This window comes from Balaenoptera musculus, chromosome 15 (genome assembly GCF_009873245.2).
Source record: "Balaenoptera musculus isolate JJ_BM4_2016_0621 chromosome 15, mBalMus1.pri.v3, whole genome shotgun sequence".
NCBI lineage: Eukaryota > Metazoa > Chordata > Mammalia > Artiodactyla > Balaenopteridae > Balaenoptera > Balaenoptera musculus.
In genome coordinates this window covers 62,589,776-62,605,073 of record NC_045799.1, presented here as the reverse complement: position 1 = coordinate 62,605,073, position 15,298 = coordinate 62,589,776, and the positions used below count along the sequence as shown (strand labels likewise).

Genomic DNA, 15,298 nt, shown 5'->3' with positions numbered 1-15,298 from the left:
ACTGTGGGATGTTGCACAGCATCCCTGGCTTCCACCCACTAGATGCCAGTAGTACCACCCCATTACGGTAACCTGTGTCTACAGACAATGGCAGATGTCCCCTGGGGGCAAAATCTCCCCAGTTGACAACCACTTGCATAGCTGGCGCACTCACCCAAGACGTTGGATAAGGAAACCAATCAGAGGCTGCTGGTCATCATTTCAAGAGCCAAATGGTTACTCTGTCCTGCTCATAAAAGTAGAAGGCAGAGAAACACCTTCTGTCCTTAAGGACAGATTTCTTTACAAAGCAATTTTTGTAACTAATGGGAAAATTCCACAGGCCATCCACTGATTTATGAAAGGATGGGTTCCCACAGTTGACTTCTCAGTTAGCTGTTTGGAACACAGCATAGAAATAATACTATTGGGACCACCTATGCTCTGGAGCTCCATGTGCCAGGCTCTGTGGCAAGCACTTGACATCAGGAATCCAGTGAAGATTCTAATCGTCCTGTTTTAAAGATGAGGAGACTAAGGCTGAGAGAAGTGAGTGACTTCCTCAAGGTCATGCAGCTCAGGTCTGCAGAGCCAAGCCCATCTCACCCAAATTCAGAACAAACTTTCCAGTAGAAACGATGGTAAAAATGACACTATGGGGAATAATGTAGTTGGAATATCAGACTGTCTACTATCTGCCCCCAAAAAACAAAAATAAAAACAAAGAAGTATAAAAATTTAGTAGAAAAATTGTGATTTGAAGCTAGGGTTCTTGTTGTAAGCCACAAAAACTCAACTCACACTAGCTTAAGGAAAAAAAGTCCAAGGGAATCTATTAGCTCATAGACGTGGGACCTGCCAGGCATAGAGGGTCCAGACATTTAGATAACACCACCAGATCTCCATTTCTCTCTGTCCCTTGGCTCTGCTTCATTTTCCAGTGGGATGGCAAGAAGAGCCCCAATTGCTCCAGACTTATGTTCCATCAGTAGCCAGGGGACTAGATGGTACCCATTAGTCAGGCCTCCATCACCTGCCCACCCCCTGGGATGGAATCAGTTCTGCATAAACCCGAGCACGGGGAAAAAAATTAGGGTTCTCTGGCCAGAAGGGGCAAGGGATGCGAAAGCAATCATGGCACGGCAGCAAAAGCTCATGATCTGGATCAGATCATCTGTGTGGCCTTGATCAAGGTGCTATCACTCCCCTGAGCTTTGGTTTCCCAACGAGTAACACAGAGCAGGTAAACCCCAGCTGGGGTCAGGGTCAGGAGGAACTTGATGAGACAGTGCATGTAAAGACTCCAGCATGTGCCCGAGGCAGAGTAAATGCTCCATGAAACCAGCTCCCTTCTTAAACCAGAGAACACTGGCCACAAGGGAGTGGGAAAGGAGATTGTGGCGGGAGGGGAAGGGGGTCCTTTATTGCACAAGGAGAAAGGCAAAGTGTCCCTTCAACTCATGTCCCGGTGCCTAAAGCCAGTTGTCACCTGGCTAAGGGCAAACACCCCGCCTGCCATTTGTATGGACAGAATATGCATAAGCCAGGTGTTTTCGAGAAGCCCAGGAACGCTGGGGGTTCTGACTTTCAAACCTGGCGGCTCCGGCCCCCTGCCTGGGCACTGCTCCCAGCATCAGAAACCCTGTTCAGCCTCCACCCCTTCTCCCCTTCCCCACACCCTCCCCAGTCTCTGCTCCTCAAGAGCCCAGACTCAGTGGGTCTTCTGCTTTCTCTCCCACAGGATTTCCAGAGTGACCCCTTCCGCCACCTGTCAACCTACCTGTACTTGTCTCTGGTGGTGGCAGAGTTTGCGCTGTCTTGCTTCGCCGATCAACCCCCCTTCTTCCCTAAAAGGCCCCCACAGCCTGTAAGTCACCACATCTCCAAGTGCCTTGCTTGTCCCTGTCCCTCTTCTGTTCCGTCTCAGCCCCCGCAAGTGATGGAAGGAAGTTAAACTAGAGCACAGGCCTTTAATTTTTTTATTCATTCAGCCAAAAGCATATTACATGTCTACTCCATTCCATGGGTTGGCCAACTCTTTCTGTCCAAGATAGAAAATAGTTTAGGCTTTGTGGGCCATACAGTGTCTGTATACATGGCAACTACTCAAGCCTGCTTTCATAGCACAAAAGCAGACACAGACACTATGTCAACAAAGGAGCATGGCTGTGTTCCAATAAAATTTTATTCACAGAGACAGGAGGTGGGCCGGATTTGGCCTGGGCGCTGCAGTTTGCCAACATGCTCTATGCCCCAGCTCGGTACTGAGGATCTATGGTGAACAAGCGATGTCTCTGTCCTCATGCAGCTAACACCCAAGTAGGGGAACTAGACGTTAATCACACAATTACACAAACGTGTGGAAAATTGCAACTGGGACTGGTTGTAAAGATTCAAGATTAAAGTGACTTGCCCAATAGAAATGCTCTGCAGGAGAAGTCCACGGTCCATGAGAGTTTACAACAGGTAACACTGAATAAGTCTGTGAAATCAGGAAAGAATTCTCTGAGAAAAAGACAGCTGAGCTGAGAAATCATCTAAAAAGATGCTCAACGGTTTGAATAATTAAGTTAAAACTGTAATAGGACTTTTTCCAATGAGAGTAGCAGAAAAAAAATTAAAAATTGATAACAAGCTGTGATGGCAAAGATGTGGTAAAATGGGCACTCTCATGCCCTATTGATGAAGAGTATAAATCTGTGCAGTCTTCCTGGAGCTGCTGGTAAAATCTCACTTCCTCTTCGCCTCCTTTCCACATTCACTGAAGGATATTGTTGAGGACATTCTTGTCTGTGTCATGCATGGTCCTTGCTTTGAGAACTTCTTGGTCTCAGTATTACTAAAGTTGTTCTGAGCAACTGTTCGTTCTTACCTTGTAGGTACTTTCAGTCCTGTGGCCGAATCCCTTTTTGGCTTGCCTGCTAGGAAGCACCATGCCCTTTGGTATCTACTGTAGATAAGTAGGCAGGACATCTCAGTCTGTGCTTTCAGTATTAAGCTTGTGGTCAGTTCATCCTGTCTTCCTGCACTTGGTTCTCCTTACCACATATGGCCATGGATTATGAGACCAAGTCCTCCCCCTTCTAAATCATTTGTCTTTGCAGAATCCATGTCCAAAGGCTGGGGCCTCCTTCCCCTCCAAGGCCATGTTCTGGTGGGTTTCTGGGTAAGTAAAGTAGCAGGGAAGGGGCTGGGGAAAGGGGTGGTGCTCCCACTCACCCGCATTTGCTTCTCTTATTTGTCATCACAGCTTTTGCCCCAGGAGGTTTCCTCCGAAGCCTACCAAGGTCAGCCAGGCTTTCTCCATCCCAGCCTCCATGCTTCCTTCTCAGATTTTACTGTGTCCACCATCCACATCCCATTCCCACTCACTCACTGGGGTGAGATCTGAGTTTGAATCCTGGCTCTGTCTCTTAGCTGGCCATATCACAAGCATTCGGAGTCTCAGTTTTCCCCTCTGTAAAATGGGAACGACACTACCTTCATTAAATGTAAAGTGCTTAGTGCTTGTACATGGAAGGCACTCAATAAAATCATATCTCTATCTATCTAGTCATTCCACCAACATTTAATAAGCACCTATTATGTGCTAAGCACTGAGGATGAGGACATAAAACACCAATTCTTTACTCACTAGAGGCTCCCAGGCTGGTGGAGAAGACAGATGTTTCCCCAGGGTCAGCACACCAGATACTGAGGATGCGCCCACCTACTGGGCCCTCTCCTGACCACACCACAGTCAGATCACAGTCGCACCCAGATTTGAATCCCAGCCCCACCACTTCCTGGCTGTGTGACCTTGGGCAAGCTACTTAACCTCTCTGTGCCTCAGTCTCTGCACTTGTAGAATGAGGATCATAATAGCATCTATCTCATAGGGCTTTGAGGATTAAATGAGATAAGGTTTGTGAAACACTTAGAACAGGATCTGGCCCATAATGAGTATTATATAAAGTGGTTGTTAAATAAATGAGGAATAGGATACTCTGAGGGTGTGGAATTGGTGAAAAGAGCATAGAAATCTGCTAAACATCTCTAGAGAGAATCTAGCCCTCTGTTTCCCAAATGTAGGCACTTATGGACCATTCTTCAAGCTTTTTGCCTTATTGGGGTATCACTCTTACTCTATTTACTTAAGGAATTTTCTTTAAATCAACTCACTTTTTCTACTTTAATAATCTTTTAAAAAGGAAACTTTCTATCTCTACCAAAATCAGAAAAATCTAGAATCCCTTGCCATGTAGAACACCAAAAATAAGTTTAGTGAAAACCAAGTATTGTGAAGAATTTCTGGATCCAAACTGTTGCTTGCCTGGGTTTGTATAAAGAGGAGCTCAAGTCTCAAAGAGGAGCTCAAGACCAGCTCCAAACAAAACCTTCTCCTTGGTGTCACGAGAAAGATGAAAGAGACCTAAAAAATAAGAACACTCCTGCTGTGGAAGTCTGCAGTCGTTAATTTCTTGTGCGTGCGTGTTGGTTTGAAAACTGTCCCCAATAGACGGTAGGCTTGGAGAGACGGAAGAAAGAGGCAGCCACTCCAGACTGGTAGGAGGCAGGGTTAACAAGCAAGAGAACTTACCTATGAGGTTTGTCTTGGGCGCCGCAATACGAGTAGCTCTCCGCACCTGCCCACCAGAATCTCAACAGTTTACAGAGGCCTTAACAAGGTTCAGACACATACACCATCCAGATGGTATAACACTTAACTACTGCATCCTTGAAGTAGCTCCTAGTGTGAGACCAGTGGGCGGAATGGAATGTACATTCCAAGGACAGGGGAGGGAGGAGCCTCAGATTGCCTGGGTCCAGGTCACGGGTCCACAAGTGGTCACATCCTCTTGATGACCTCCTCCAACAATGCACCAACTACAGTCATCTCGTATACCAGTCCCAAGCGCTGGGAAACACTCTTATTTTAAGATGAGAAAATTGAGGTCCGTTGCTGGGCAGTGACTTGCCCAAGGTCACAGGGCTGAAAAGTAGTGATTTTTATTTGACAAATCTTGTGCCCTGAGCCAGGATGTGAGGATACAGAAGAGGGAGAATCAAGGCAAGTACTGTCTTTGCCCCTATGGAGCTTACTGTCCAGTGGAGGAGAAAGACTAAATAAATAATCAGACTGAAAAATTAAATAATGATAACTGCAGCAAGCATTATAAAGAAAAAGCTCAGGAAGCTAGAGGATCTTGCAATGGGAGAATCTACCTGGACTTGGGTGTGGGGGGTCATCAAGTGGGTTTTTAAGGAAATCACGTCTAGGCCAGAGGTGAAGGACAAGTAAGAAGTGGCAGGGAAAAAGTTTTAAGCAGAGTGACGTGCATGTGCAAAGGTCCTGAGGCCAGGTGGCTGGAGCAGTGACCGAGGAGGAGAATGGGTACATTTAAAGCTGAGGGAGGAGTTCAGGTTTCCTCCACAGTAATAGTTTTCAACTCTGGACTTCTGAGTCCTAGGGAGGTTTATTTCCCCTGTCACAGGTCACCCTTTGGTTAAGTCACTTAATCTCTCTGAGCCTCTGTTTTCTTTCTTTTCTGTAAAATGGATCAATAGTAATCTACTGTATAGGCTCACGTGAGAATTAAATGAGATGTTCTTTGTAGACTGAGAGGTGCCTTCCAGTGTTAGTGCAGTTAGGCAAATTGCTTTCCTTGTACCGAGGGGCTAGCAGAGGTGCAGAGAGGTAAAGTGACTTACCTAGGGTCACACAGCTACCAAGCCAGGACCCTTCAGGGGTGGACACAGGAGGAGCTTGCTCTGGTGATCCTCTTTTACAGGTTAGTTTGGAGGGGCTACTGGAGGCCGCTGGGACCAAAAGACCTCTGGTCGCTTGGGAGAGAAAACTCCTCAGAAGAACTTGTTTCCCAGCTTGAAAAGCAATGGACAAGGAACCGCAGTGCAGCCCAGCGGTGAGTGTGTGGAAGATGGGAGCTCAGCCCGAAGCTCGGTCAGCAAATCACTTGACCCCAAATACAACCACGCCCCTACTCCAGGCTCCAACGCCACGGTCCCCTCCCTGTCAGCTGACCTCACTAAGCATTAGCAGGTCGGGCTCAAGATGCTTTTCCTCCCAGAGTGCTTTGCAGGTTCCAAAAGGATATTGACAGAGGGGGAGCCTCTCTAGGCTCCCAGAAGGAAGCTCGGATGGTGGGATGGAGGCAGGGAACAGAAGGACTATTTTAAGACTGGGGGTGGAGAGGTAGGTATGGTCCATAACATGCAGGCCACTACTCACTTATTACTTAACCTGAGTGATTAGTTTCCTGGCCTTTAGTTTTCTTATCTGTTCAAGGGGGATGCCATTAGCCCTAGCTCATAGCTTGTGGGAGATGAAAAAAAAAAAAAAAGATTTATAGAAAAGAACTTAGCGAATTTCTTAAAAATGGTAAAAGTTCCAGCAATATCAGTTATCCAGAGGATTTCAATCTCTTTCTAGTCCTGCCCACTCTGCCTCACTCTTGCCCTCTCTGGCATCTCTGGAAACTTCTGTGAAGTGCTCAGAGCCTGAGGAACCTGGTTTGTGAAACTTTGGTCTAGAGAAATAAGCTCTCAAATAGGATTAATTAAACCAGGGTTAAATGTAGCCCTGCCATCGAGTGGTTGATGACCTTGGACAAGTCGCTTGACCTCCCTGGAGCCAGGTATTTCAGGGCACAGACAAAAGTAGCTCTGTGGGAAGAGTTACAGGGTTCCCCTGCATACTCTATAATTTTGTGGTGGTTGTTATAGGTGGCTAAATCCCACAAGTTAGAAGGAGCCAGAGAGAGACAGAGTCTGCTGGCTCACATAGCTGAGAAGGTAGGTCTGGCCTCAGGTGTGGCTGGATCCAGGACTTGCATGATGTCCAAATTCTTTCCCTCCATCTCTCAGCTCAGCTGTTGTCTGGGCACTGGTCTCTCCATAAGGCCTGTCCTGTATCATGCCAACTCAGCAACCCCTACTACCATCCACATAGAAAATCCCAAGGAAGGCCTTTTATTGGCTGGCTTGAATCACGTTCCTCTCAGGGGCCAATCCCATGGCTGGAGAGCAGGCCTCGTAATTGGTGGTCCCTTCAGAGCCACACAGGGAGGGGAGGAGCTGCTCCCCAAAGGAAGGGAGTATGTTTTCCAAAAGGGGTAAGTAATATGAGCAAATCAAAACAGCAGCTCTCGCTCTCACCCCAGGCATATCTTGCTGTACTGTGAGTTTAAGTACAGCTTAAGTGAGTTTTGAGTGGCAGAATTAATTCAAAAGGACCCTGGAGGTCTTGTCCACCCTCTCCCAGCTCTGGCCTCCCCTGCCAGCCTGGGAATGATAGTCACCCAGTGTTAGAGCTAGCACATAGAAACATTCTCCAGAACAGTTTGAGAATCCGTGAACAACTGACAGAAAGAGAGGAGGATGGCAGGGTTATACAGAGATCTGGCTCAGGCATTTTCTAAGCTGACTGATTACACACCAAGAGAACTTTGGTTTTATTTCTAAAATATTTTGCAACCTTTGGGGGAAGGGAGAGGACGTCATCTTAAGAGGTCACAGACCAATCTGTCTGCTGGCCAAGTCGGTCACAGGTGTGTTTGGCCAGCATGGTGTCTTGTTGTTCTCGTTGTTTAAGGTTTTTTCTTTGTTTTGTTTTTTAATAAGTTGCCAACATTTAAAATGTTGGAGATGTCACATGAAAATCTGGAATTTTGGCCTCTCTTAAAGTAGAATGGCAGTACTGGGCCACATCCCTGCATGGCAACAGGAGGGTGGATCTGGGTAGCAGCTTCCCCACTGAACAGGGCATGTGAGCTGCAGTCGCCACCACTCCCTTTTATATCCCCCAGCTTACACCTGGCCACTCACTCACACCCCCTGCCTTGGCCTGTGGTCATTTTTGGGTCCTGCACTAAATGGCTTTGGAACCACAGACCAAAGACCAGCCACCAGTCTAGAGACCTTCCCTGATGGAAAGTGAGACCAGCTAGAAAGGAAGAAGCTTGTTCCCAAGCCTGCAGGCTGAACACAGGGACTCAGAATTTTGGGGTGAGCAGCTAGAACAGAACAGAGCAAAACATCCAGCTGGAAAGAGGCTTTTACAGTGGTCTCTTCACCCACCCCATTTTATGGATGGGAACACTGAGGCTCAGAGGGAAGGGCATTTGGACCTCGGTTTTCCTGCTCAAAGGCCAGGTTCTATCAACCAAACGAAATCATTTCCTTCCTCCCTCCCTCCCTCCTTCCCTTCCTTCCTTCCTTCCACAAATCCTTATTAATATCAAGCAGTAGGCCCTTTGCACACATCACTCCATCTGTTTTTTCCCATTCACTGGACAAGTATTTATTGAGCACCTATGCATTCAGGTGCTGAACTAGGTGCTGGGGGAAATACAAGTAAAAAGAAAATACAAGCAGAAAGCCTACCCACCTGGGTCCCACTTTGGGCGGGGCCGGAGGCGGGGGTGGCCCTGGTTGGCACTTGCCCAGTGGTCGCCCAGCCCAGTGGGTGTGCGGCACCAGCCGAGTCAGGACCAGCACCCAACATTTGGCATCGAGGCGCGCGGCGTGGACGCCATGCTGGCCTTGCCTCCGACCCGGCCCAACCCCAGGCAAATTGTGGGTGCCAAGGAGAGGCCACATCTCAGGGCTACAGAGGTGACAAGGGAGAGAGGTGAGCGCAGGGTTAGAAAAATGGCTGAATTGCGAATACCGGAAGGGGAGGCTGGGGGGCGGGGGTAGGCTTCAAGACAGGGGTAGAAAATTAACATTTGCTTATTTCTTAGCAAACCGGGTGGTAAAGACTGGTTCCTTATAGCCTCTTGTGCTAAAGATACCACTTTTCCTTTGGACTGCCTGCTGAGATTTGTCCCTCCCCTCCGTCCTGAGGAGATGCTGAGAGGTTTCTTGAGGGGGAAGGAGGGAGGGACTGGACGTTCGGCTTGTGGTGGAGGGGTATTCACACTGCTGGCTGGGCCTTGGGGGTAAAAAGGCTGACTTCCGGGGTCTCAACCCACCTCTCTGAAAAATGAGACCCAGGCACACCACTGATCCTTCAACTCGTTCAGGTGGAGTGGGGCTAGGCGGTTTGCTTTGCTGGACAACAGGAAACTCGTATCTGTTAAAACTGGGCCAAGAGACTAGTTGCACCCGGTTCTAGTAAAAGCAACCAACAGGTTAAGTCCAGTGTCACGAGGAGATCTTGAAAAGTTCAGTCTATTCCCAGGTAGTGAGTGCTTGATTCAGTGCCTGATCTATGCCAGGCCCTGTTTTGATGCTGGGGATACAGCAGTAAACAAGACAGCTGTGGCCTCTTGTTCCAGAAAGCTGATTTTTGGTGGAGAAGACAGATAATTGCAAGTTGAAGTAAATGCTGGGACAAAAAACAAGGGACTGGGATAGAGGACCAGAGCTACTTTAGTTGGAGCCAGCAGGGAAAGTGTCTTTGAGGAGGTGATGTTGAAATTGAAGTCAAGCCTTGGGAAGAGCAGGGCAGAGACATTCCAGACCATGGACAGTTTGTGCTGAAGTCCTGAGAAAGGTAAGATGTGGATGTGTCAAGGAGCTGAAAGAAAACCAGAGAGGGGCTTCCCTGGTGGCACAGTGGTTAAGAATCCGCCTGCCAATGCAGGGGACACGGGTTCGAGCCCTGGTCCGGGAAGATCCCACATGCCGCAGAGCAACTGAGCCTGTGTGCCACAACTACTGAGCCCGAGTGCCACAACTTCTGAAGCCCGTGCTCCTAGAGCCCGTGCTCTGCAGCAAGAGAAGCCACGGCAATGAGAAGCCCGCGCACCGCAACGAAGACCCAACGCAGCCAACAATAAATAAATTAATTAATTAATTTAAAAACAAAGAAAGAAAAAAGAAAACCAGAGAGGACCAGGATGAAGTGGGGAGGTGGGCAGGGGCCAGGCCATGCAAGACTGTGTCTAGGAATGGAGAGATTTTTTTAAACCATTGAAGGGTTTTATGAAGAAAAAAAAAAAAGTCCACCCACCTGGAGTTCTAACAGAACAGATAAGAAAAGGAGAGAGTTGGAGACAGTGAACATGGCTATGAAGGCAATGAATTAAATGATGGGATCCGATGGGGAGGGGTGGTCAGGGGTGGCCTTTATAAGAAGGTAACATCCTTTTGGCATTCAAGACCCAAATACCAAGACGTGAGCGGCAGGCATGCCCAGCTCATGACGGAGGCCAAGCCACAACTCTCCAGAGATGCCAAACTAAACAACAAGCCGGGTCAAGGGGTGAGGGGCGAGACCTTGACCTTGTTAATGAGGGCCTGGGTACCTGCACTCATCAAGGGTTTTTTTTTTCTTTTTCTTTTCTTTTTAATTTTTGGGTGGGGGGTGTGGGGCTCACAAAGAGGCTCCACGTGAATCGTGAGTCAAGATCTGGGCTCAAATCCCTGCTCCGTCCTCGATGTGTGATCTCGGGCACCTGTCACCACCTCTCAGAGCCTCAGTCTCCTCCGAGGTAAAATGGGGACCCCATGACACCCATGGGGCAGGGAGGTCGAGAGGAGTTGATGAGCTTGTGTGTGTGTAAAGGGCTGATCCCAGTGCCTGGCCCTGGGTCCCAGCTCTGAAAACAGCACTGAAATTCTGATAACCCCGTAGGTTGTCAGAGCTGGAAGGGACTCAGAGAGTGGGGCCAGCTCCATCCTTTTGCATATGAAGACAGAGAGGGGAGCAGCCTGCCCAAGGCCACACAGCAACTGCGCTGTCAGTAGCTGCATCACTGCCAGCCTCTCCCTATGGCCTAGGAGCAGCCTGCTTCCAGAAAGGCCCTCTGGCTTCCTCCCCTCCTCTTCTCCCTCCTCCCTCCTTCCCCCTTCCTCTCCCTGTGGCCTCTGATGATGATCACGGGCCAGGGATCTTAGGCATCATGGCTGCCTGAGCTTCCATCTGCGGTTTCATTCAGACCAGGTGTGCCAGGCCCACAGACCTCATCTGTGATTCTAAACCCATTCTGAACCAGTTCTAAACTACCTCAGGGCTGGCTGGTTGTGGAAGAAGGGGAGGGCTGCGTAAGGGATCAAAAAGTGCTGGGCTCTGAAGGTTGGGATCGAATCCCAGTTCTTACACTTCTCAGCTGTGTGCCCTTGGACAAGTTTACCTTCTGAACCTCAGTTTTTTCATGTATGAAATGGGGTTACACCTGAGGGCACTCTCCAGGGTTTTTCTTATAAGGGCACTAATCCCATTCATGAGGGCTGCACCTGCATGACCTAATCGCCTCCCAAAGGTCTCACCTCCTAATACCATCACACTGGGGATTAGTTTCAACGTGAATTTGGGTGGTGGTGAGGTGGGGGTGGGGGAGACCCAAACATTCAGTCTATTACAAGGACCCAGAGCTGATTTCTCCTCTCCCCTAAGGCACACCAAGGCGACAGCATTTAAAAGGAAAGGAAACCGTTGTGTGGAGACCCCAGAGATGGAGACCCTCCTACAGCAACAGGGGGGCAAGAGGGGCCCACTGCTGAGGGCCATCTGGCAGGTGGGCCGCTCCACCTTCCTCCTGGGGACCCTCAGCCTCATCATCAGTGATGTCTTCAGGTTCACAGTGCCCAAGCTCCTCAGGTAGGTCCAGGCCTTGGGTGTCTTGCTGAGGCTGGTGGTCCCTTTAACGGCATCCTTCCAGGGCCAGGGGACCTTCAGCCCTTCTTCTGCCTGTGCCTAGACCTCTGGTGCTCAGGGCACTGAGGGTGGGTGAAAAGGATACTCAGGAAGGACCAATTAAACGAGAAAGTGACTGACCTTGGGGAGGGAAAACGAGTGAATTCTAGCCTGACTGTATCAGTTTGCTTTTACTATACAACAAAGCCCCTCAAAAGTGAGGGGCTTAAAGCCACTTCTTCAGCTCATGATCCTGTGGGTCAGCAATTCAAGCTGGGTTCAGCTGGGCGATCCTTCTTTTCTTGGCTGGGTTCACTCATCTGTCTGCAGTCACCTGTGGGGCTGGCTGGGGACTGGCTGGTCCAAGACAGTCCCAGCTGGGACATCTTGTCTCTGCTCCGGTGGTCTCTCATCCTCAAAAGGCTAATTCCAGCTTGTTCACAGGGCCATTTGGCAGGGTTCCAAGACAAAGCAAAAGTTGCATTTTCTTGTGAGGCCAAAGCTGGTTGCACAGCCAGCCCAGATTCAAGAGGTGGCATGTTAGTTTGTTAGGGCTGCCATAACAAAGTACTACAAACTGGGTGACTTAAACAACAGAAATTTTTTTTCTGGTGCTTATCTTTTCTACTGCTATTTCTTTCTTTTCTTTTTTTATTGAAGTACAGTTGATGTACAACGTTGTGTTAGTTTCAGGTGTACAGCAAAGCGATTCAGTTATATTGTACATACATATGTAAATATATTCTTTTTCAGGTTCTTTTCCCTTACAGCTTATTACAAAATATTGAGTATAGCTCCCTGTGCTATAGAGTAGGTCCTTGTTGGTTATCTATTTTATAATAGTAGTGTATATATGTTAATCCCAAACTCCTAATTTATCCCCACCCCTTTTCCCTTTGGTAACGATGAGTTTCTCTTCTATGTCTATGGGTCTATCTCTGTTTTGTATATAAGTTCATTTGTATTATTTTTTTTAGATTCCATGTATAAGTGACATATGATATTTGTCTTTCTCTGACTTACTTCACTTAGTATGATAATCTCTAGGTCCATCCATGTTGCTGCAAATGGCACTATTTCATTCTTTCTTATGGCTGAGTAATATTCCATTGTATATCTATACCACATCTTCTTTATCCATTCAATGGACATTTAGGTTGTTTCCATGTCTTGGCTATTATTGTAAATAGAGCTGCAGTGAACATTGGGATGCACGTTTCTTTTCAAATTAGAGTTTTCTCTAGATATATGCCCAGGAGTGGGATTGCTGGATCATAGGTCAACTCTATTTTTAGTTGTTTAAGGAACCTCCGTACTGTTCTCCATAGTGGCTGCACCAATTTACATTCCCACCAACAGTGTAGGAGGGTTCCCTTTTCTCCACACCCTCTCCAGCATTTATTATTTTTAGACTTTCTGATGATGGCTGTTCTGACCGGTGTGAGGTGATACCTCATTATAGTTTTGATTTGCATTTCTCTAATAATTAGTGATATTGAGCATCTTTTCGTGTGCGTTTTGGCCATCTGTATGTCCTCTTTGAAGAAATGTCTATTTAGATCTTCTGCCCATTTTTTGATTGGGTTGTTTGTTTTTTTGATATTGAGCTGTATGAGCTGTTTGTATGTTTTGGAGATTAATTCCCTTCTCGGTCACATCGTTTGCAAATATTTTCTCCCATTCTGTAGGTTATCTTTTCGTTTTGTTTATGGTTTCCTTTGCTGTGCAAAAGCTTTTAAGTTTAATTAGGTCCCATTTAAACAACAGAAGTTTTTGTCCTCACGTTACTGGAGGCTAGATGTCCAAGATCAATGTTGTTTCTTCTGAGGCCTCTCTCCTTGCCCTGCAGACAGCTGCCTTCTCGCTGTGTCCTCACGTGGTCCTTCCTCTGAGCACATGCACCCCTGGTGTCTCCTTGTGTGTCCAAATTTCCTCTTCTTACAGGGACACCAGTTGTATTGGATTAAGGCCCAGCCTAACGGCCTCATTTTAACTGAATCACCTCTTTAAAGGTCCTATTTTCAAATACACAGTCATATTCTGAGGTACTGGGGGTTAGGACTTTAACATATAAATTTTGTTCAGCCCATAACAGGTGGGGGTAAAAACTCCACCTGTTGATTGGAGGAGACACAAGTCACACTGAAAATGAGTGTGGACAGTGGGGGAAATGATTGCAACCATTTTTGTAGAAAACGAAAAATAACCCCATACTGTCTGGTCCTCCAGACCTAGCCAGGCTTAGGCAGAGGCAATAGCCATGGGTGCCCTTTCTCACCAGCCTCTTCCTGGAGTTTATTGGTGACCCCAAGACCCCGGCCTGGAAGGGCTATCTTCTCGCCATGCTGATGTTCCTCTCCGCCTGCCTGCAAACACTGTTCGAGCAGCAGCACATGTACAGACTCAAGGTGCTACAGATGAGGCTGCGAATTGCCATCACGGGCCTGGTGTACAGAAAGGTGAGCCCCAGGGGAGAGGCGTGGCCTTTCCTCTCTCTCCATCCTGTCCCAATTTACAGACAAATGTTCCAGCCAAGAAGAGGAATGTCCCTGAACCGTTACTGTCATCAGTGCCTAAAACCACACTCATTCATCACTTTACTCATAGTTGCTCACACTACACCCTCACCTTCTTGGCTATTTCTATAAGGCCTTGCGTGATCTGACCCTGGGACCTCTCCTATCTGATTACATCACACACTTCCTTCACACTTCTTTCACTTTCCTCCAGCCCCACAGGTCTTCTTTCAGTTCCTCAAGCACACCTAACAACCTCCCACCTCAGGGCCTTTGCACTTGCTGTTCCCACTGCCTGGGCACCCTTTCCACAACTCTTCATGTAGTGAACACTCACCCCCCCCCCAAGGATAAAGGGCTAACCTTCGGGCTGTGTGGAAACTGGATAAAGGTGGACTGTCAGCTATTTTACCAGGTAACACTGCTTGCAATTAAAATGACCCCTGACCCACTGGTAAATTGCATCTGGGCTGGAAGTTCTGCCAATGAACTGTGATACCCGGAGGTAAGCCATAGCATTGGGCTTCTCTCTGTGCAGTGATTCTTGTCCCCTTGGGGGACCTTGGAACCGAAACCCGTGAGGCTGCTGCTCTAAGAGATGTTGGCCCCTCTGGGGTCTGGAGCATCTGAGCAAGGGCAACCCAGTCCTGTGTAAGCCCCTTTCTCTCACACCTGAGCTGTCACTTGGGAAAGAAGGGGGCAAAGGGCCGTGTGAGTGGCTCCTGAGTTTCAGGCCACATCCCCCTGAGCACACTGGAGCTGGTGTGGCCTGTCCAGTCTTGGGAGTCCACACATGGAGCTGAGGCTGCAAGAAGGTGACCCGAAGGCTTTGCTCTTCCCATCCCCACCCTTGGGGCAGCCGCCTTCATCACCTGATGAGGTCATACCTCTCCACTCTGCCCTCTGGGCTGCTTCTGTTTTAACTGTGTCTTCTTATTTTCTGTATCTGGTGCTTTGACATCTGGGGTCTTGCTGACCCTGGAGGGACTGCCCCTCTGTCCCTCCCAGGGTCAGCCAGTTCCCAGAGATGCTAAGTGACTCATCTGAAAGCATCTCTTTCACATGCAAGCCAACCAATCCAGAGCTCACACCCCAACTGCCTCCTTTTTGGGCCCTAACACTCTAGGCCACTATCCCCTGCCCTAATCGCCCCAGGGCAGGGTACCAGACAATGAGGCCCAGCTCCTATGCCCAGAGCCTGGTGGAATTATTCAGACTAACC

General features: G+C 48.2%; 1 protein-coding gene across 3 annotated transcripts in view; it reads left to right on the top strand.

Annotated features, from left to right (window-relative positions):
- Positions 1–15,298, top strand: part of ABCC6 (ATP binding cassette subfamily C member 6) — a 61,569-nt gene that overhangs the window by 4,178 nt on the left and 42,093 nt on the right. For all 3 annotated transcript variants that reach the window (XM_036826646.1, XM_036826645.1, XM_036826644.1), the window contains 5 exons: positions 1,721–1,846; positions 3,084–3,145; positions 5,751–5,882; positions 11,321–11,524; positions 13,842–14,019. In XM_036826646.1, coding sequence (XP_036682541.1) covers positions 1,721–1,846; positions 3,084–3,145; positions 5,751–5,882; positions 11,321–11,524; positions 13,842–14,019 — 702 coding nt within the window. The remainder of the gene's footprint in view (positions 1–1,720; positions 1,847–3,083; positions 3,146–5,750; positions 5,883–11,320; positions 11,525–13,841; positions 14,020–15,298) is intronic.